This window comes from Rutidosis leptorrhynchoides, chromosome 4 (genome assembly GCF_046630445.1).
Source record: "Rutidosis leptorrhynchoides isolate AG116_Rl617_1_P2 chromosome 4, CSIRO_AGI_Rlap_v1, whole genome shotgun sequence".
NCBI classification, from domain to species: domain Eukaryota; kingdom Viridiplantae; phylum Streptophyta; class Magnoliopsida; order Asterales; family Asteraceae; genus Rutidosis; species Rutidosis leptorrhynchoides.
The window spans coordinates 519,212,813-519,234,182 of record NC_092336.1 but is presented as its reverse complement, the minus strand read 5'-3'; the positions used below and the strand labels follow the sequence as shown (position 1 = coordinate 519,234,182).

At 32.8% G+C, this 21,370-nt stretch overlaps 1 protein-coding gene and 1 long non-coding RNA gene across 4 annotated transcripts; both read left to right on the top strand.

The window, feature by feature from the left end:
• Positions 1-2,772: 2,772 nt before the first annotated feature.
• On the top strand, positions 2,773-9,568 carry LOC139844883 (GDP-mannose 3,5-epimerase 2-like). Its single transcript, XM_071835104.1, has 7 exons — positions 2,773-2,908; positions 5,611-6,021; positions 7,174-7,267; positions 7,368-7,497; positions 7,609-7,741; positions 7,834-8,041; positions 9,207-9,568. Exons 2-7 carry the CDS (start codon positions 5,612-5,614, stop codon positions 9,360-9,362), a joined length of 1,131 nt encoding a protein of 376 aa, XP_071691205.1. The 5' UTR covers positions 2,773-2,908; position 5,611; the 3' UTR covers positions 9,363-9,568.
• A 6,154-nt stretch (positions 9,569-15,722) lies between these two features.
• Positions 15,723-19,909, top strand: LOC139844881 (uncharacterized). 3 transcript variants are annotated; one of them, XR_011758118.1, is made up of 5 exons: positions 15,723-16,030; positions 17,964-18,025; positions 18,558-18,648; positions 18,727-18,842; positions 19,541-19,909. It is a non-coding gene; the product is annotated as an uncharacterized lncRNA (long non-coding RNA). The 3 variants fall into 3 exon arrangements; XR_011758119.1 differs by lacking the exon at positions 15,723-16,030 and adding an exon at positions 17,712-17,855; XR_011758117.1 differs by lacking the exon at positions 15,723-16,030 and having other exon boundaries at positions 17,712-18,025.
• Positions 19,910-21,370: the final 1,461 nt, after the last annotated feature.

Here is a 21,370-nt window from a genome sequence, read left to right as displayed (position 1 = left end):
ATATCATTATTTTATAAAACGTTTTAGGAAAGTAAAATCACATATAAAGATAACGGGTTTCATGTTTTATAGTTTGCTCATGAACCGAAGGGTAAAGTCCAATGAATAAATAAATGTATGAAATCATTTTAGTGTAACACGTCAATTTGCTTATCTTGTCGACATCTAATAACTAAATTATTTACTCTATATGTTCTTACAATTAAATATTATGAAAGTTAAATAATTAACACATCAAAAGAGTGCGAAAATTATTGTGAAGCACACGTTGAAAGTTAAGCAGGAATCTACTAACTTTTGTTTAACTCTCGTTAACTGACACTTTGTTCTCACTTGTAAAATCATTTTACCAATTATTCCGAATACCGTTAAAAGAAAAGATTTCTCAACGTGGACCTCACAATAGAGACTCATAACCATCTTATAGTGTTTATGGAATTGATCAGAGATAAAATATCTTCAATTCAATCTTTTAAATTATGCAATGTATCAAATAGATATTTAAACCAATAAGTTTAATGTATAGTATCATACACTTAATATTTGTTAACGTTTTCAATTAATATAACTATATATTATATATACATAGCTATATGCACATAAATGTTCGTGAATCGTCGAGCACAGTCAAAAGGTAATTGAATACATGAACACAAATTCAAAATTTTTGAGACTTAACATTACAAACTTTGCTTATCGTGTCGAAATCATATAAAGATTAAGTTTAAATTTGGTCAAAAATTTCTGGGTCGTCACATGCCATTGCTAAATTCTATTCGAAACACATATACATAGATTAAACCATCACTCGTGGCTTTGGAACACGCTACAATAATATTACCCCATACACATGAGCTTGAACACGTGATCTTATCAATTTTATTACCATGAATAACTTTTATTAACTTCACCCAATATTCTTCTGGGTTTGGAATGAAACACCATATCCATTTATTAATCAATGCTAATTTAGACGCTTTCAAACTACCCACGTTACGACCACCTTTACGAAAAGGAGCTAGAATTTTATCCCACTTCACCTATGACATCTTTTTAGAGGATTCGTTACCACCCCAAAAGAACCTTGCTCTAATTGATTCAAGCTTTTAAGGTTCGATTTTGGACATTTAAACAATGAAAGTAAAATAAATCCCGAGACTCCCCATGACCGATTTCACAAGAGTCAACCTACCATCGGATGAAATAAGACTAGCCTTCCATGAAGATAATCTAGTACGAAACTTATCAATCAACGGGTCCCAACTTGACTTTTTAAATTCATATTCGTACCAATTGGGATCCCAAGGTAGTTTGTTGGGAACGAACCAATCCTACAACCAGTAGCATTAGTAAATGAAGTCACTTCGTTATCTTCAACACCAATGCCAAAGACGTGGGATTTATTAACATTTATCGTAAACCAGAAATAAAAAAGAACACTTCCAAAATTACAAGAATTCGATTTAGCTCCTGCAACCTCTAATCAGAAAGAATAATAACGTCATCTGCATAAAAAAGATGAGATAACCGAATATTATCGCCACCGAATCTAACCCCCCGAATATAATTACTTTCCATGGCACGCTGGAAAGCTAAATTAAGACCCTCCATAACAATGATAAATAAGAACAGGCTGAGCGGGTCGCCTTGTCTTAAACCTCGTATAATAATAAATTCACGTGTCGGACTACCATTAACGAGAATAGATGTTTTTTCCGAATATATGCAACCTCGGATCCAAGCGCACCATTGTTGACCGAAACCCATGGATGATAACATAAACATCAAATAGTCCCAATTAACATAATCATAAGCTTTTTCGAAATCAACCTTGAAAAGAAGCATTTTTTTATTTCTCTTTTTGGCCCACATTGTAGTCTCACTCAAGATTAAAGGACCGTTTAGAATCTGACGACCGGAAAAGAATGCATATTGCACGAGAAAGATAATCTTATCGATAACTTGAATTAACCGGTTCGTGAGAATTTTCAAAACGATCTTATAAAAAAAACCATCTGAGAAATCGGTCAAAAATCAGAAATAAGAACCAGATTTTTTTACCTTTGGAATAAGTGAGAAAAAAGCTGAATTGGCTCCACGAGGCATGATCATGGGCGAGCGCGAGCCTAGTAAGGTTTCCGTGAGGTCATTAGACACCACTAGCTTAAAAACTTTGAGTAGAAAATACCCTTTAAATTGTATAGGACACCACTAAATTTAACTGTAGGACCCCATATATTTTTCAAATTTATAGTTTTCCTTTTAAATTGTATAGTACACCACTGAATTTAACTACTCGTAAGTCGTAACTCATATATTTTTCAAATTTATAGTTTTCGAAAGTAAATTACCACTGAAATAACATTTAAATATAATCACTACTGAAAAAAATTTCAGGACCCCATTGTGTTATAATTCTGGAATCGCTACTAGACATGATACAAGATGAAGAGAACCTGCGAATGTCCTTATTAGAACATAGACATCTACTAATTGATTTAGTTATATAAGTTTTCTTAACTGACAATGTTAACTCTCTCTAGCGAGGCGTTAGAATAGAAGAGGATTAACAAATAAGAGTTACCCTTTTCTAAACTAAAACTAAGTATATGAATTATTACCAAGGAAACAAAATGAAACCTTCTCATCTTATGCATATATTTATGTCATAAAATAATTTTATTTCTTATATATATTACCGTTTTGTACTGTTTATGTTTATGTCCACATATAAAGTAGATAATGATAATGATAATGATAAGATGGACCTAGTAGATATACGTAAAAAGACCATAAAGTGAAAGGATAACTGATGTGTATAGTTCAATTTGAGAGCAGATCCTCTCAAGTATTAAGAAGCTTCAAAAGGGCTATTTTTGCAACATTTCAGAATTATACGGAGTAATAGGTAATTAATTCTAAACTATTGCTGAATTATGCAGTTTGTGTGTAATCCTATCCTTCCTATCGTATATTCATATGCATTACATAATTACATAACGTTTTCTACTTTTCTATCACTTTTTACTGACGATATTTGTATATAGATAGATATAGATATAAAATTATAGATATTCAGATCTTTGCATAGTCAGAAATTGTCAAATTTTATAACACCCATGCAAAAGATATATAATACAAAAAGATATGTTTACGTTAAAAAATCAAAAAACAGTTCTTTATTTACATTTAATATTTGATACTGTACTATTAAAATGATTAATAAATGATTTTACAAACCATTAAAATGCAGTTTAATTTGCTCATGGCATATGCAACACATGCAGGTGTATTATATGTGTCCTAATTTTCTTCTGTTTTAGAATCTACACATCCTTTTTCAAATTAATCAAATTATAATAATTCTACAAACTACAAGCATTTAAATGCATATTAGCTTCGTTTTTTTTTTTTTTTTTTTTTTTATAATTTATTTCGATTATTAAGAAAAGTTTATAAATGTGAATTAACATTTAATTTATACTAGACAAAAAGATGAAAGTTCCCTTTTCAAATGGGTTTTCGTGTGTCAAAAGTGCAACATCATTATTTGAATCTTTAATCACAAAGCTAACAATAGTCGTTAAAGTAATTATAAAGCTTTCTATTTTTACCTATTAAATTCAACTGACCTGATACTGAATTTTTTCTGATATTAAAAATTATTTTCTTTAATTTAAAGTGTGAAGAAAGCTTATTCATGAAAATTATAAATTTTAAAATTCAAATATTATTAAATATGAAAGGTTTAATGATCTAAATTTTTATAAAAGACACGTTAAAATCATTGTTTCAAATTCTTAAATTTAATTTTTACATATAATTGATCATGGAAAAACAAACGTAAAATTGGACCTAAGTTTAATATTCTCACATGATAAATTGAATGAGAAAAATAACAATAGAAATATATTGTCAATAAATAAGGAACGATCACTCAAATTAGTAAAATGAAAACTTAGCTTTATATTATATTTAGATTTAGATATATATTCCCTTCGTTAATGTTACAATTATACATTTCCAAAATTGAAAAACCAGGGCCGGCCCAAAGGCAGTGCAACTGCACAGGGCCCCATATTTTTTAGGGCCCAATAATTTTAAAACAAACAAGTATTTTTAGCCCAAAACTCAATTATTTTCAGCCCAACACCTTAAGAATAGTAGAAATAGATCTGGACTTAAGAAATCAGGCCCATCCTTAATCATTTGGATTTACAATCCAAGACTTCTGATTTTATAATGTATCTTTTTGAGTTACACTACCGATGTGGGATCAAAAAATCACTTTCTTCTTCTCCTACTTTTCAATCATGCTTGCATACACCATTTCAACCTTTTTGTCAGCAGCTGTCCTTGTCTAAAACACCATTCACTCCATTTAATCCCCAAGTGCCCTTGTCTAAAGATCCTTTTTCAACATCTAATCAGCAATCATCTTTTCCTAACACAAAATTTCGACTATTCCTATGTGTATTTTAAGACTCTAATGCAGTTATCCCGAACACGAATAATTTAGGGAGGGCCCCTTTTTACCATCTCGCACGGGGCCTCAAATTACGCCGGCCTTGTGAAAAACTATCAACAATTGAAATTCAAGACATTAAACGACAGATACTATAAATTGTTTCAAGATCAACACAATAAATGTTCTTGGGACCATACGAGCATGTAAATTAGATTTCTAGTATGGAAAAAGCTAAAACTCTAAATATATAAAAACAAATCAAATTTATAGATTTATTCGATATTTATATTTTATTTCATTTTCAAAAAATACCCAAAAAAAAAAAAAAAAAAAAAAACAAAAAAGTAGAAAAAAGTTCATAAAAAGTAAAGTATTGAAGGATAAATGGACCATGTACCACCACGAAAGTGTGTATATAAGTAAAGATAGTAGTGGCGCCCAAATTCATTCGTCATCAATTTTGTTACCTCCCTCCAATTAATTTCCGATTTTTTCAGGTAAATTTTAATTCCTGCAATTTCATTGTGTTGTTACACAACATTATTAATCCGTTTATTAAATTTTGTTCAATTGATATGGTTTATGTGAATACTTTCGCATCTGCTTACGATTCGTGGTCTGATCTGATTAGGGTTTTGTTATGTTTATCCGATAGGGTATAAGAATTATCTGGATTTCATAACAAACTTTATGTATTTATGCTGATTTCATTGTAATAATTGCTGTATTATAATCAGCTTTTTTTATGTTTATGCTGGTACCTACTGACACTGTTAGTGTACACAGTATACTAATTCATTATATGATTTTTTTGTTGTTGTTGCTATAATCAGTTTTATTCTTTGTTTTAGTATTTTGGATGCTGAATTCTTATCATTCAATGTTAAAGTTGTATACTTTTTTTTCTCCAAAATAAGTTAGATTTGATTCACTTGTAAATTTAGTAGATTTCATCACTATCCATTGCAACATACTCATGTGGGTACACTTCATCACAAAGTTACTTGATTGTGTGTTGTAATTTATAAACTTGTTGATACAGATAAAAACTGTTATAATGATACATGTGTTTTACTTTTGGTATGTATATTTATATTAATAATTTATTATAGTATTATAATATTATAATATAATGTTTGTAGAATGGGAACAATTGGTGAGACGAAATACGGGTCGTTTACATACGAGAATCTTGAGAGGGAACCTTATTGGCCGACCGAGAAGCTTCGTGTTTCCATTACGGGAGCTGGTGGATTCATTGCGTCACACATTGCTAGACGTTTGAAAACCGAGGGCCATTACATCATTGCTTCTGATTGGAAGAAAAACGAGCATATGCCGGAGGACATGTTTTGTCATGAGTTTCATCTTGTTGATCTTCGAGTGATGGATAATTGTTTGAAAGTTACGGAGAAAGTTGATCATGTCTTTAACTTGGCTGCTGACATGGGTGGTATGGGGTTTATTCAGTCGAATCATTCTGTTATTATGTATAACAACACGATGATAAGCTTTAACATGCTCGAGGCTGCTAGAATAACTGGTGTTAAGAGGTTTGTCCGTATTTCCTTTTGTGAAGTACTAAAGTAACCGCAACGTTTACCTTTATTTTATTGATTTAATTCGTAATTATCTGTTAGTAGAGCATTTATTTCTTGTTCATGAGAAAGTTATTTATGGCTTCTAAGACCATTTCTAACCCTGACTGTGACTTCAGAGGCAAATTGTGCATTTTTTTGGTGAAAAAGTCGGGTTTTGACTGTGACTGTATTTGACCTTCAATAACCCAAAAGATAAAAATTTTGTGTCAAATATTTGTAGGGTGATGTGGTAAAATCTGATTGAGATTGAGTGGGAAAAAATAAATTAATAATAAAATGAAAATTGCTAATTGGTTAGTCAGTCCTCTCACGCCTCTTCACTTTTAGTCACATTTGTGACTAACGCCTCTGACTGATGCCCCGTTAACTTCTTTACCTTCCGTCAAAAATGGGCTAGGTCATCTGACGTGTCAATCTGACGCCGCTTTGTAAATGGTCTAAATATTTTAATAATTGTCAATGACCCAACAGTGTCATTAATTTTATATGTCTCGTTAATATTGTATATCTTAGGTCAGAAGATGTATTATCTGGAACTCTAAATAGTATCTATATCTACCTTAGATATGCTTACATAACATTTCGGTAGTCATATTTGTAGATACAGACTTTTAAATGAGAACCAGTTTGCATTGACTTGTATACAAAATCAAATATGTGTTTTTAAGTTACGTTTAATGTGTCTATTTTTGCGTTTTAAAACTCGTTAACAGTTATCTGCTTGTGTTTTTGTCTGCTCCATGTTATATTGTGTAACTGAAGTAACGTCATCCATATCTTTGTAATGATGCGAAGGAGCAATTTTAAAAAATCATAACTTGAAAACTTCCTAAAAAACAAGACGCTGCTTCTGTAAAAGGAACATCCAAAAATTGCAATTTTTCATATTTTATGAGACATGAGTATAAAGTTACAGATTTGCCAATTCTCACCATCATTAAATTTCATTCGATTTGTTTTGGTATATAAAATTCTTTAATTTTGTCAGCATTAAATACATTTTTAACAAATAGGTTTGTCAAACTCTTGTACAACTACATGCCTCGTAAAATATTGCCTTTATAGACATAAACACTATGATGACTCTCATGTTACGGTGTACAGGTTCTTCTATGCCTCTAGTGCTTGCATTTACCCCGAGTTTAAACAGTTGGAAACCAATGTGAGCTTGAAGGAAGCAGACGCCTGGCCCGCCGAGGTTAATAGCTATCGACTAATCACAAACTATGCTACATTATTTAATACATTTAATACCCTCTCTAATTATGTTTTCGCGTTTTTTTGCTTGCATTTTTTAGCCGCAAGACGCTTATGGTTTGGAGAAGCTTGCAACTGAGGAGTTGTGTAGGCACTACACCAAAGACTTTGGAATTGAGTGCCGAATTGGACGTTTTCATAACATCTATGGACCTTTCGGCACATGGAAAGGTACAAACTTTGTTTTCGAATTACATAAACTAAGAGCGTATTACCAACATCAAATTTGTTTCATCAAATGATGTTTTTTTTTTTTTTTTTTTTGCATCATAACAATTGTAGGTGGAAGGGAGAAAGCACCTGCTGCTTTTTGCAGAAAAGCCCTAACTGCTACGGATAAGTTTGAAATGTGGGGAGATGGGCTACAAACTCGATCTTTTACCTTCATTGATGAATGTGTTGAAGGTGTCTTAAGGTACCCAATTCATGCTGTTTTTGTATTGTGACCCGTAGCTGTTTTTTCTTGATTATATTGAAATGTAAACATATATTTGTTTGTGTTAACAGATTGACAAAATCTGATTTCCGTGAACCGGTGAACATTGGAAGTGATGAAATGGTAAGCATGAATGAAATGGCTGAAATTGTGCTCAGTTTTGAGGACAAGAAGCTCCCGATTCATCACATTCCGGGACCCGAAGGTGTACGTGGTAGGAACTCGGACAACACTTTGATCAAAGAGAAGCTTGGGTGGGCCCCTACCATGAGGTTAAAGGTAGTAATTTTTTTTTTTTTTTTTTTTTTTTTTTTTTTTTTTTACATTTGTTGTAAGATTACATGTAACGTAAGTACGTAATATACATGCAAAACGTAGTTCGTACGTTTTAATAGCTCATTACATAAAGATACATTTATCTCAGTTAAAGGTGGATGTTTTACTTAGTTACTTATATATGGGTCAGTTTTTGAAAGTTGAAAAAGACGCTAGAGGAGACGAGTCCGTCGAGTCGGGGTCGAGATGGACGTTGACCAACGTTGACTTTTAAATAAAAATATATTAAAAACAGTTATTTTGAAAATAAATGATTTACAAATAAGATGATGTGGCATGAGTTTAAATAATATGTAGTATATAGGTTTTTTTATTACGTTTTCTATAGTAATAAATTGTGTAATGTAATAGTGTATTTATTATGGAGTAATTTATCTTAAAGGGAAACTATGTAAGCCGGTGTTTTTCTCAATTAATTTTTAAGTGGGCTTGTGATTTTCGTTTACAATAGAACAAAACCAGACAAATAAGTTAACTGTTGACGGATGTAGACCGACTTTGACCTTACCTTTTAGCGTTGACAGACTGATTACATGTATTTGGTCTAAATGGGACGGGCTAGTCACCAAACCCTTGCATTGGCCGTTGCAACCGTCGTTTGCAACCCCAGTTTTGTCTATGTTTAATGAGTCAAATGGAGACCAAGTTGTATTTCAGTGCATAAAACCTCTTAATTTTCTGATGTTCTATGAACTGTAATCATATCTTACAAACTAATTTATTAACAATCAAATTTATTAAAATTGAACAAAAAGGTTTTGGTTCACCAACTGCCAGCGCAACCCGACCTCATTGACCCACCACTTTAACCACCTCTAATCTCTGCAGTTACCTCTTACACCATGTTTATGTTTGCCGTATGCGTTTTTGATTCAGCATCTTGTAATTGTGACTAATATCTCATGCATACAATTAGACCACACCCTGTTGCAGTTGTTACATAGATTAGATATATGATTGATATAGGATACTTTCATAGCTCTTACTTCTGACCATGATTAGAACTGTAAAATTTATGTGTTTTGACTTTTCAAGTCGAATCTTTGTACATACTTTTGTTACTGTACTTCATTATATCATTTCATTCACACATTCTTTGATGATACAGGATGGATTAAGGATCACTTATTTCTGGATCAAGGAACAAATTGAGAAAGAAAGAAGTGATGGTTTTGATCTTTCAGTGTACGGGTCGTCTAAGGTTGTTGGGACTCAAGCACCGGTCCAACTTGGATCTCTTAGGGCCGCTGATGGCAAAGAGTAAAACGTTCAAGGCTTATTCAATGTTATCTAATATCTTGATCCCAGACTCTTCATATTTTTATTTGTTGATGCATCCTTATATTTATTTATCTTAATGTGTAATCTATCCAGTCTATACAGACCTCTGCTACTTTTCTGTTATCTCTTTACTTAATTGGTTGCTTTAGCCTCTACATCTCTTATATATGAGGCATCTATTGTGTTATTTATAATGAAGTATTATAATTTATGTTACAATTTTTCCTTTTTTTGAAAGGCAAAAATGATTATTATTGATGATAAGGAATATATACAACCATGATCAGTGGTATGTTACAAAAGCCTGTGGCCGAAATAAAAGTAGGAACGAGGAATACAGTGAGCATCCTAAGGTTAGATACAAAAAAGAAAAAAAAGAAAATAAAATAAGAGTATGAGACTATGCAGGTCAGCAGCACTATCAGGTGCAAGTATCAAACCAAAATTAGAATTATAAACTGAAATGCAGATCAGTCTGAGAGAGATGAATTAGCCAATGCCTTCTCTGTCTCTTGACGTGAACACAGAAGAAGCCCTGATTAATCAACCATTTGTGTCAAACGAGGGATGTTTTCATAAAGCAGCGAGAAATCCATTGAACGCTATTAAGCTGTATTTCAAGTTTGCCATAGTAGTTTTACCATTGTTCGAAGTAATGATATCAGGATAAACTGAAAATGCTTCGTCGATATTCTACAGGGAGTGAATATTCAGCCCCTACCATGAAAAGAAGCATGACCAAGTTCGCTTAACTTGTATGCATTCAATCAGAACATGGGTAGTGGTATCGAGATGATCATTGCAAAGCGGACAAAGAATGGAATCAAGATCAAAACCACGCTTGTCGAGCTCGACCCTCGTGGGTAAACTTTGTAGTATGAAGCGCCAAATAAAGATTTCTACTTTGCACGGGGGCAACAGAGTTGCGCCAAGTTTTGATGTGGAGATCTTGGGTGTAATATGCAGCTGTCAATAGTTTTCGCGAGAGCTTTAGTTGTAAATTCTCCCGAAGCATCCAATTTCCATGACATCTTTCCTGTTGATTAGAGAAACGAAAGAAAGTAAGTTGATAAGATCATTGAGTTCACCGATTACCCTACCTCGAGGGGGACGAGACCACAGCTCAGAATGATCACATGTGATGTCTTTGAACCAATCGAAAGCAGTGATGTCTTTGGTGATTGCAAGTGTGAAGAGTCCGGGGAATTTGACTTTCGAAGGGGCAATGTCAATTCAACAATTGCTCCAAAAGTTAGTATCTTCCCCGTTACCAATTGTTTTGTGAAAGGATGTGGAAATTTAGTGCCAAAATTATCAATGCGACTTGCAGCCTTGATGATGTTAACCTATGTGTTGTTGTGGCTCTTGTACCTGTTGAAGTTAGAACTGCAAAGTGCACCATGCGACCCATAAATTATTTTGACCCATAAGGAATTATATTGCGTTTTAAATCTCCAGCACCATTTTCCTAGCAATGCTAGGTTTTTAACATCAAGTGAACCTACATTTAAACAGCCAACCTCGAAACGTAAAAGTGTGTGTTCTCATTTAACCCAACAAAGCTTTCTATCCCATTTCACGAATCGAAGGCTTTATCGAAGTCAACTACAAAAAGCCGTTTTCTTTTCTGATGCTTTATAAAACACGGGTTTTGCTAATGTGTACCCTCATGCTTCATAGTAAGTTGCTTTTAATGATGTTAAAGTTTTCTTTTATATATATATATATATATATATATATATATATATATATATATATATATATATATATATATATATATATATATATATATATATAGTGGTAGGATCAAGAGGGAAGTAACCAATCGGAGAGAAGCGGGGGGAAGCAAAAACTTTTTTTTTTTTTCGTTTTTTGAAAAAACTTTGTTCACGAACATTATAGATGAGATGAAAATATGAACATTTAGTAGAGACACTTTGTGATAAATGTTTTTATTTTGGCGGGAAAACTCTCGAAGAAGTAATATATAACAATTATCGTGTTTTTCGAGCGTATATTGAGGTTTTAGCTATTGGGGTTTAGATATTAGGGTTTAGATATTAGGGTTTATAGGGTTTAGATATTAGGGTTTAGAAATATAGGGTTTAGGGTTTAGATTTAGGATTTAGATTAAGTTTTTAACTCGAACGGTTTAGAGTTTAGGGTTTAGCCATAAACCCAAAACACCAAACCCTAAACCCTAAACTCTAAATCGGGCTAAATTTTACTTCACAAAACATGAAGAAAAAAAAAACGTTCATATTCTTCATGAACAATATTATCTTGAATGTTATTTTTGTCGATCGTTTTTCCGCCTAAATAATAACATTCATCACGAAGTGTCTCTTCTAAATGTTCATATTTTCGTGTGATCTTGATGCCGGAAAAAAAAATTCCAAAAAAAAACGATTTTTTTTTTTTTTTGCTTCCCTCCGCTTCCCCCCGATTGGTTACTTCCCCCCGATTGGTTACTTCCCCATTGATCCTGCCCCTATATATATATATATATATATATATATATATATATATATATATATAAATGTGATCAAGTGAGAATGTTCTCATTTATATAAATGCTGAGAACTAATCTAGACCATCAATGCTTTTGATCAATGGTTAGAAATTTTAAGAGTATTTAAAATTAAAAATAAAGAAAAAGGGCATATGTGGAAAATTGCACCCTTAAACATCTCATCCACTTTGTATCCTATAACCACCTATCTCTCTCTCTCTAAATTGTGGTATGAAATTCACGACGTATTTAGCATAATTCCCGGAACTCTCATTTAATTTTAATGGAGTTCCATATACAATATCAAAATATTCCTTATTTTTTGCATGTATCGCTAACCGTTAAAATCTTTTCCTATACATTCATGCGGGCAAAGTGGCATGATTTATAACAGAGAAGTAAGTTTGGATGCAAGTAATTTTATGCTCTGGTGATCCATAAATATAAGTGTTAAATAGTATCGATTGATGCATCGTTATTATTATTAAATCGAATCGATGTATCCACGTACTGGGTAATTTTATAAAAATAGAAAAGACTTATTTTTTGGGCATCCTTCTCTTTTATATTTGTAAACACAGAAGCAATAGACGAGCACATTTTTTTTTAAATTATATTTGTAAACACAGAAGCAATAGACGAGCACATTTTTTTTTTAACGGCCACGAGTACATTAACTGATTGAATATTACTCCGTATAGATCTGTTTAACATACAAAATAGTGAAAATACCCATTGGATGTATTTTTATGAATTAACAAAAGTAATCCTTCATCCAACCGGCCTGTGTTTTCGTCCGGATCGTCGCGAGTAAAAGGGATGCATCACGATGGTAATTGAAAAAGATCAACAGGGGAGATTTTGAATCCTAACTGGTAGTTAATTCGTTAAAGGGATGCTAAATAACTTTTTTAAAATGAACGATGGATGCATACCGATCATAATTAATGAACAAGCCATATACGTAGCATTTGTTAAAAATGGGCTGTTGATCTTAAAAGTGTACATAGAAATTATGAATGCAACGTGAATATATGAAAATTAATAAATTATATGAGTTTAAGCCTAAGAAATAGGATTGTAAAAATTACATTTATACCCATGTTCTCATTTTATATATTTATGAGAACATTCTCATGGGAATGCTACCATATATATATATATATATTATAATTTGCATTTAATATTCATTAATTCAATCTAAGTATTTACCATTTATACACACATTTTAGGTTTCTAGGTGGTCTATTTTTTGACGGGTGCTTTTAGGTTTTTGGCTATCGGGTGTTATTTTTGGTTTCCTGGTTGTGGTCTCGAGGAGAGTATTCTCGGACATTCCGGCGAGCGATTCTTCCAGCTTAGTGTATTGAGGTGGGTGTGTGTTCTGTAGCCAGAGTTGTTGTTGGGGGCTTTTGTGTTGCGAGACTTAGTTCGACTTAAATGCTTTTTGATATGAGTGTGGTTCTTTATTGTTAGTTGCGTTAGAGTTTCATTTACACGGGTAGTCAATTGGTTGTTTATCGTACGATATATTGGTTAGGGGTCAAGCTAGACGTGTTTGGCGTAACAATGTTGTTATAACAAATCGCCCGATTTGTATTGTTGTAACTCAAGCAGGTCTTCAGATCTCTCTCTCTCTCTCTCTCTCTCTCTATATATATATATATATATATATATATATATATATATATATATATATATATATATATATATTATATATATATATCTATATATATATTATATAAATCGTGAAGCTTAATCCAATGTGTAAACTCCTCCTTAATCCTATCCTAAATTTACTTACATGTTAAATTCCTAATTAATCATAATTATTAATAATTTAGTCCATATATCCCCGTAAAATTACGGATTAGAAACTGCCCGCTTCCAAAAACACTAAATTAGGGTTAAGAAAATCGCATCTAAAATCCACCACACAATACCCAACCATTCGGTACATACATCTGATTACATTGAAGTGTTCATTATCAAACAATGTTCATCATCATACACCCGGTTTGAGGTGGATGGACTCAAACCACCGTCGTCACTGACGGCTATAGACAAACCACCGCCGTCACTGTCATCGCTTAAAAAAAATTATATGCACGCATTAATTACAAATTTTAATATTTAAGAAAATTACGAATTCATTAAATGCTCCTTAACGTTTGTCAGACATATGTTAGCAAAACCCAACATGGGTATCTATGATCTATATTCTTGGGTACATTTTCATGATTTTAATGAATATAACTGAAATAAATGTTTAACTTGTTTGTGATATATATATATATATATATATATATATATATATATATATATATATATATATATATATATATATATATATATATATATATAAAAGGCAAACAACAAGTTGGTCGTGAACATGTTAGTATGATAAAGGTTTTTGTAGCAAAACTGATCAAAGTTAAGTAAATATACTTAAAAGTAGAATTTTAACTACTTATTGGGCTTGATAAGATAAATTCAACAATTTTTAAGAGTTTGTTAGCCCAAATGTACGAGCCCATAATCTATTATGAGTTTATGACACATATTTAGGCCATTACATTATAATTATAAATAAGTATATCAGCTAGCATGAATGAATAGTAAGAATAGTAACATGATGACGTTAGTAATTTTTTTTTATCTAAAATTTTGGGCTCAAATGGGCCTATGACCTCGTCCTAGTTACAATTATATCAATCAAAAGTATGATTTTACTATTCACCGGAATTAAATATTCTATAAATCGTCCAAGGGTACTATCGTCTTTTTATTCTCATCACATATTTAATTGCTCAGCCCCTTTGATGCTTTCATTTGTATTAGGGGTGTTCAAAACCGGATATCCAAAAATTCGGATATCCGAATTTCGGATATCCGAAAATTCGGATAGTGGATTTGGTCATCCGATATCCGAATCCGAAATTTCGGATATCCGGTTTTCGGATATCCCAAATTTCGGATTCGAATATCGGATTATCCAAATATCCGAAACTTCAATAAAGTTTATTGACCCATTACAGTTCAACCATCATCACTATCCATCTTCTACAGCTTGGAGTAACATATAATTAACATATTGAAATCTTTGGGCTCGAACAGCAGCACAACATAGTTATATACAAGAAATTAATATATAATAAACATAGTCAATTGACTTACTGAAATCTTTGGGCTCTTGTGGATTTGATTTATTTCCACCCTCTGCACTTCATCATAATCATTAAACAAAAGAAGAAAACTGTATACTATTTTTTTTTCCGAGGTCTAAGGGTTTTGATTTTAGGGCTTTTCATAGCGGATGATAATTCACCAACCATCCACAACCACCATGAGTGTACATATAAACGTTTCAAAGATGAACTGATTTTACATGTCAAACATGATAAAATTAGTAATCGAATAGCAGTTGCAATTAAGGATAAACTGAATTTACATGAAATCCTGGAACTACTCTCGAAGACTCATTTTAGACTTTTATTCCTTTTAGACTTTACTTACAGCCCAAGCCCATTCTAATAATTATAATTATAATATATATAAAAAATATATAATAAAGTTTATTTAATTTTGGATATTCAGATATCCGAATATCCGAAAATTTTGAAAATGTCATCTGAAATCCGAATCCAAAAAATCGGATATCCGATTTCGAATCGGATTTTCGGATTATTCGGATTTGGATATTATGAAACTATAATAATTTTACTATTTACATTATTATTTTATTAATAAAGGGTATTTTAGTCTTTTTACCCTCTAGATATTTATCACCTAACCCTACATCATACGCCATTCCTCCGCCATTCCTCCACACTCCAGATGCTTCTGGCGATTTTTCTTCTCCTTCAATTTTTTCCATCATTTACACAATCGTTCTACTTTTAATATCCTTATCAACCTCTCATCTCCAGATACTTTGCGACTCTTTCCTCCTCCATCGTTTCACTTTCGAACCTCCCTACTTTCCAACCCCTAGAAACCCTAATTTCACAAGCCCTTTTTTTGTGGATCTGTTGTCACCTGCTCCACCTATGGCGATTACGATCTTCGATTTGAATCCATCAGTCTCCATCATCAAATGCGTGGTTTTATTGATTTTTAGGTCTTCCGATGCCTTTTTGGTACTATTTCCCCTATTGTGATGTTCTTTTGCCCTGTCATAGTTTAATTTTGGTGTTGCTGAATTTCAGACCTTCCTTACGTGTTATGGGTAACATATTCCTCTTTGCATTTCAATTTTGTCTACTACTGTTGTCGGTAGTATTGTAGAATTTTATTTAAAGTGTTTTAAATAATGCATATCAATTGTTTGATTTTTTTTTTTTGAAAGGCAAAATAATTTTATTAATATATAAATATATGTACATTATACATCCCCGAAAAGTAACAAACATCCAACGATTATAACTACTAGACAAATGGAATAAAAAACCGACTATAAGTAAAACCCCCAGGAGAGGGGACTCAACGAATCGAGTAGGGACACGAAGTAGTACACAGTGCTGATCGAGCAGCGACAAAGCATAAACTCCAAGGCCCGTTTAACCCCTGAAGATCTTGCCTTATAGAAGGTTAGCCACGAGAAGCATAGGGGATGCTGTGGGGTATTAGCCAATGCCCACTCTTGATGTAACAACGCAATACGAGCTCGGATTAATGAGCCATTGTGACCATTGAATTTGAGCTTTCTTTATTCGACCCGAAATCCATTTAAAGGATGAAAGTTGGATATCCGCTAGAATTGAATGTATGTCCCAGATTTGGTTTTGAAAGATTTTTAGGTTGCGATATCTCCAAATAGAATAACCGCAGACCCACTTGGTGGCTTCCCATATTTTTGAACCTATCGATGAGAGACTGGAGCTGCAGCTACTTGAAAATAAATCCGCGACGTTTAGTTCTGCCGGGGGAGAAAAATTCCACCATTTGTAAAAATCCAACCATATAGCTTTAACCTGGGGGCATGTGGCAAGAATATGTTCGGTTGTCTCGGACGAGTCTTGGCAGATATTGCAAAGAACCGAACCGAGGTCTAAACCACGTTTGTCAAGTTCGAGTTTAACTGGAAGTCGATGAAGTTTTGCTCGCCAAACGAAAAGTTCAACTTTTAATGGGACAGATCTGTTGCGTTTTGTAGGTGGTTTTACAGTTGAAGGTTGGAGACGAAGCATGTCTAAGTTTGCCGAAACTTGTTTGGTGAAAGAGTTATCCGAATCTGTTAGGGTGCAAAGCCACGAGTCTTCGGTAACGTTATTAGTATTCTGAAGTGGAGTAAAGTTCTCGATCAAACTTGATAGCTCCTCCATATCGCTAGCGCTTCTGCCCCTTGGAGAATGGAGCCAACTGCCATTGAATGAAAAGGATGACCCAGCTAAGTCCACCCGATCGAAGACGGTGCAACTTTTATCAGTATCAAGTGCAAATAATCGGGGGTATTTTTCTTTCAGAATGAAGCTCCCAAGCCAACGGTCGTGCCAAAAAGCTGTGCGTTTTCCATCTTTTAGAAACCTGCAAAAAATATGCGAAAAATCCCATCCAGCTTTCTCGAAATCCTTAGTGATATTGATGATGTTAAACCAAGTGGCACCGAGTTTCTTAAACCTGCAAAAGTCGTTAGTGACAAGCCCACCGTCCCTACCGTAAATACTAGAAATTACTTTAGTCCAAAGTGAGCAAGGTTCCGATTTGAACCGCCACCACCATTTTCCTAGCAAGGCTAGGTTTTTGGCGGAAAGCGATCCAATGTCTAAACCTCCCGAGTCGTAAGGTAGTAAAGTGTCATCCCATTTAACCCAACATATCAATTGTTTGATAATTTGCCTAGGATTGTTAAGGAAAAGTTGGTATCATTGAGTTTGAATCCTAAGAATTTAGAGTGAGGAGAATTTTTATGTTAATTGAAAAAATGATTTCCGTCGCAACAACTGTCATCGTCTTCAACGTCGTGTATGTGATTTTCAGTCTCGAACTGACATTTAAACTTTGTTTTTCTTTTTTTTTAGAAAATTTGCTTTTGTTGATATAATGTAGGTTCTGTAAAATCTATGGTTTCAGGTTTGGGGATGATAACGATCAAAGAAAAGGTCCGTAATTATGGGTCGTATGCACAACAAAGGGTACATTTCTTAATCAATTTAATTCAATCTCTAATGTTTATATGACATGATATCCTATATCATTTAAGATTAGTTTCAGACAATTTATCGCTGATCTGTACTGAATATATGAATAATCGAATTATAAATACGTACTAGATATATATATTAGAATTCGTATGCCGATATATACTGGTTGTGTATGATACTTTTATTTATCTCTTTGCATCTGTAAGCTGGTGGTCTGAATTTTTGTTCAATAATTAGAAATGGACTTTTCTAATTTGTTATTTGGATTTCTTGAAACCATGTAATTCATTTGGTGCATTTTCTGGAACAATTATATTTATATATTGATATCTAGTAATTGTTGGTTTATGTTACAGTCTCCGCATCTGTAATTGTTGGCGTGTGTAAGTTTTGCAACCCCATCTTGTTGTCTGAAACAGATTTATTACTGATTTAAACTTCATGAACAATTTTATGGGCCGATTTGGGTAGTAGGTTACCAACCTTTGCGATGATAATCTCTTTTCGTTTTGACTGGCTGCAGATTGCCATTTGCATACCATTGGGTTTGGCTTTCTACATTTTGGGGACAGGAGAAGTATTGAGATCTGTCAGAGAAAATTATCAAGTGAATGGTATGTGTTTCAGTCTACGTGATTTTCCTATCAGTTATTTTTTCAGTCTTTATGGACCCTACTTAAAGTCACATGCAGGATGTTGAGGAGGTTATGAAATTATCTTCCGAGAAACTCTTATTAAAATGGATGATATTCCACCTTCAGAAAGCAGGGTACAAGAAACCAGTCCCAAATTTTCGTCCGATTTTAAGGTACTATCAGTGCTACAATGAAATAATTGACATTATTGTACAACTGTTAGCACAACAAGATATGGTGATAGGTTGAATTAAATCACCCATTAATATGCCTTTTTAGTAAATTTCAATTCAATTGATTAAAATGACAAGCATATAGTTTACCCTTAAATTTTGTACCTTCAGATAATCACCATCATATTCCTTCAGCTACTTCAGTGTCCTTTTTCATTATGATTATGAACATAATGAAACTAAATGTCTATTGACAATAAAATAATGAGTACCATAATAAATCACCGAGCCTTTGGCTGAGTGGTACCAAGCTCTTTGGGGGCGGGCCCGTATCCCACTATGCGGTGCGAGTTCGAATCCAAGGAGGGCCAGTTTTCCCAGAGGAGGTTTCCCAGGGCTGTATAGTGGCGCCATCTGTCCTGCAGTGGGCCCTACACTGTTCAAAGCACTTGGGTATTAGGTATCATTCCTAACGATGGGTGTGAGGGAGATTCGATCCTGGGTTTGTGGTCAACGAGTGCGTGAGTCTAACCAACTAACCAGCCGTTCAAAAAAAAATGAGTACCATAATAAAATATCTTACATGGCATGGTAAACTATATAGATTAACAATTTAACATAGTAAACTATTATTCAGATGTGGATTTCATTTATTCATTACGAGACAGAAGCTCATGGTGTTGTTTCTACATCTGTAGGATGGTGAATCTTATGCTTACCTTTTAAATGTTGTCGCACCAGAACATTGCAGCCCAACTGCGCTGGATACTTAGGAATTAGGATCCCACCAAAAGGGGAAATTTGGTAGTCAATCATGCAGAGAAAATGGATTGCAAGAGATTCGAGGCTTCTAAGGTATTACAGAAGGCTCCACAAATATAAATCTTGAATTTGTTGCACAATTTTTCCATAAAGGGTTATAGCCGGTGTCTTTTTATTGCTAAATTTACAATATAAATGTTTTCTAATTTTTTTAATGAATTATGACGTGATGTATGCCTCCATGTGTGACGGCCCGGAAATTTTCGACCAAATTTAAACTTGATCTTTAAATGATTTAATGTTTCCGACACGATAAACAAAGTCTGTTAAGTTGAATCTCAAAAATTTTAAACTATGTTCATGTATTCATTTAACCTCGACCAGGTTTTGACGATTCACGAACCACTATATAATTGGATATGAATATATATGTTTAATATATTCATCTACGAATTAGAAAGTAATACCGATGATTGATTTAGTAGATACTTCGGCACTTATAAATCCCGTAAATATTATGATATGATTTATAAGGTCTCTATTGTGAGGTTCACGTTGATTTGAGAAATCGTTTCTTTTGACAATATTCGGAATAAATAGTAAAGTGTTCTACAAGTAGGAACAAAATGTCAAATAACGAAAATTAGACAAAAGTTAGTGAAAAACTGAAATTCATAATATTCGATTTGACCTATTTTCAAACGTACCGATTATACATTCCTGAATGTTAATATATATGTTTTATAATATAAACTTAGATTTAAAATGATTTGTTATAATGACTTAATATAATATTAAATATATTTTAATAAATAACGAGAGAATGAATTAAAGAAGCAAATGATCAAAACATTCGAACGTTCAGGTTATACTTCGAGTGATATAGTGTATTGATGATTTAAGTCTAACTATTGGTAAAGATACACGTCGCGAAACGTAAAGTACTAGTTTTCTAAGCGTACGAGATAACGTTCGAGAAACCGAAACCGGAGCTTAAGTCAAGCGACAACGTACAAGTCATCGGAACTAAAATTACAAGTTACCTTTACACGAGAATATAATATAATATAATATATATATATATATATATATATATATATATATATATATATATATATATATATATATATATATAATTAATATAAATTATATATAATATATAATATTAATATAATTATAATAATATGTCGACGAGGAATATATATATATATATATATATATATATATACATATAATTAATATAAATTATATATAATATATAATATTAATATAATTATAATAATATGTCGACGAGGAAAATAACAAAACATGTGTGAGCTGGCAGACCATCCCAGCCATGCGATCACATGGCCACCAGGGACAAGCCACATCTATAAAAGCTCGATCATTTTTGGTTTCGTCTCACACATATCTCATCTATCTATCTCCCTCTGTATATATTATTATTATTATTATTATTATTATTATTATCTCCCTCTGTTTTTATCGAGTTTTGCTTATCATTTCTTGTCAGAAATTACTTGCTTATCATTCTTAAGTCTAGACACTTTTCTTGCATTTATTGCATACATAATGTACACACGAATTCATATCTTAGCATATCTATTACTGTAAACTTTACTTGACATCTTTCGAAAATTCCTCCGTGATTTATGGAATTTTGGTATTATATATGCATATGTAAATTATGTATTGAAGAGTACCAATCTAAATTCTATAATCTATTTCGTATCAAAAATCATCTCCCTAATCATACAAGATGGATC

Bases quoted from the DNA above. Each gene is read 5' to 3' on its own strand.
- LOC139844883 (XM_071835104.1), top strand. From the start codon at position 5,612: ATGGGAACAATTGGTGAGACGAAATACGGGTCGTTTACATACGAGAAT. The intron at 6,022-7,173 runs GTTTGTCCGTAT...TACGGTGTACAG, and splicing joins AGAATAACTGGTGTTAAGAG to GTTCTTCTATGCCTCTAGTG. The intron at 7,498-7,608 runs GTACAAACTTTG...TAACAATTGTAG, and splicing joins ACCTTTCGGCACATGGAAAG to GTGGAAGGGAGAAAGCACCT.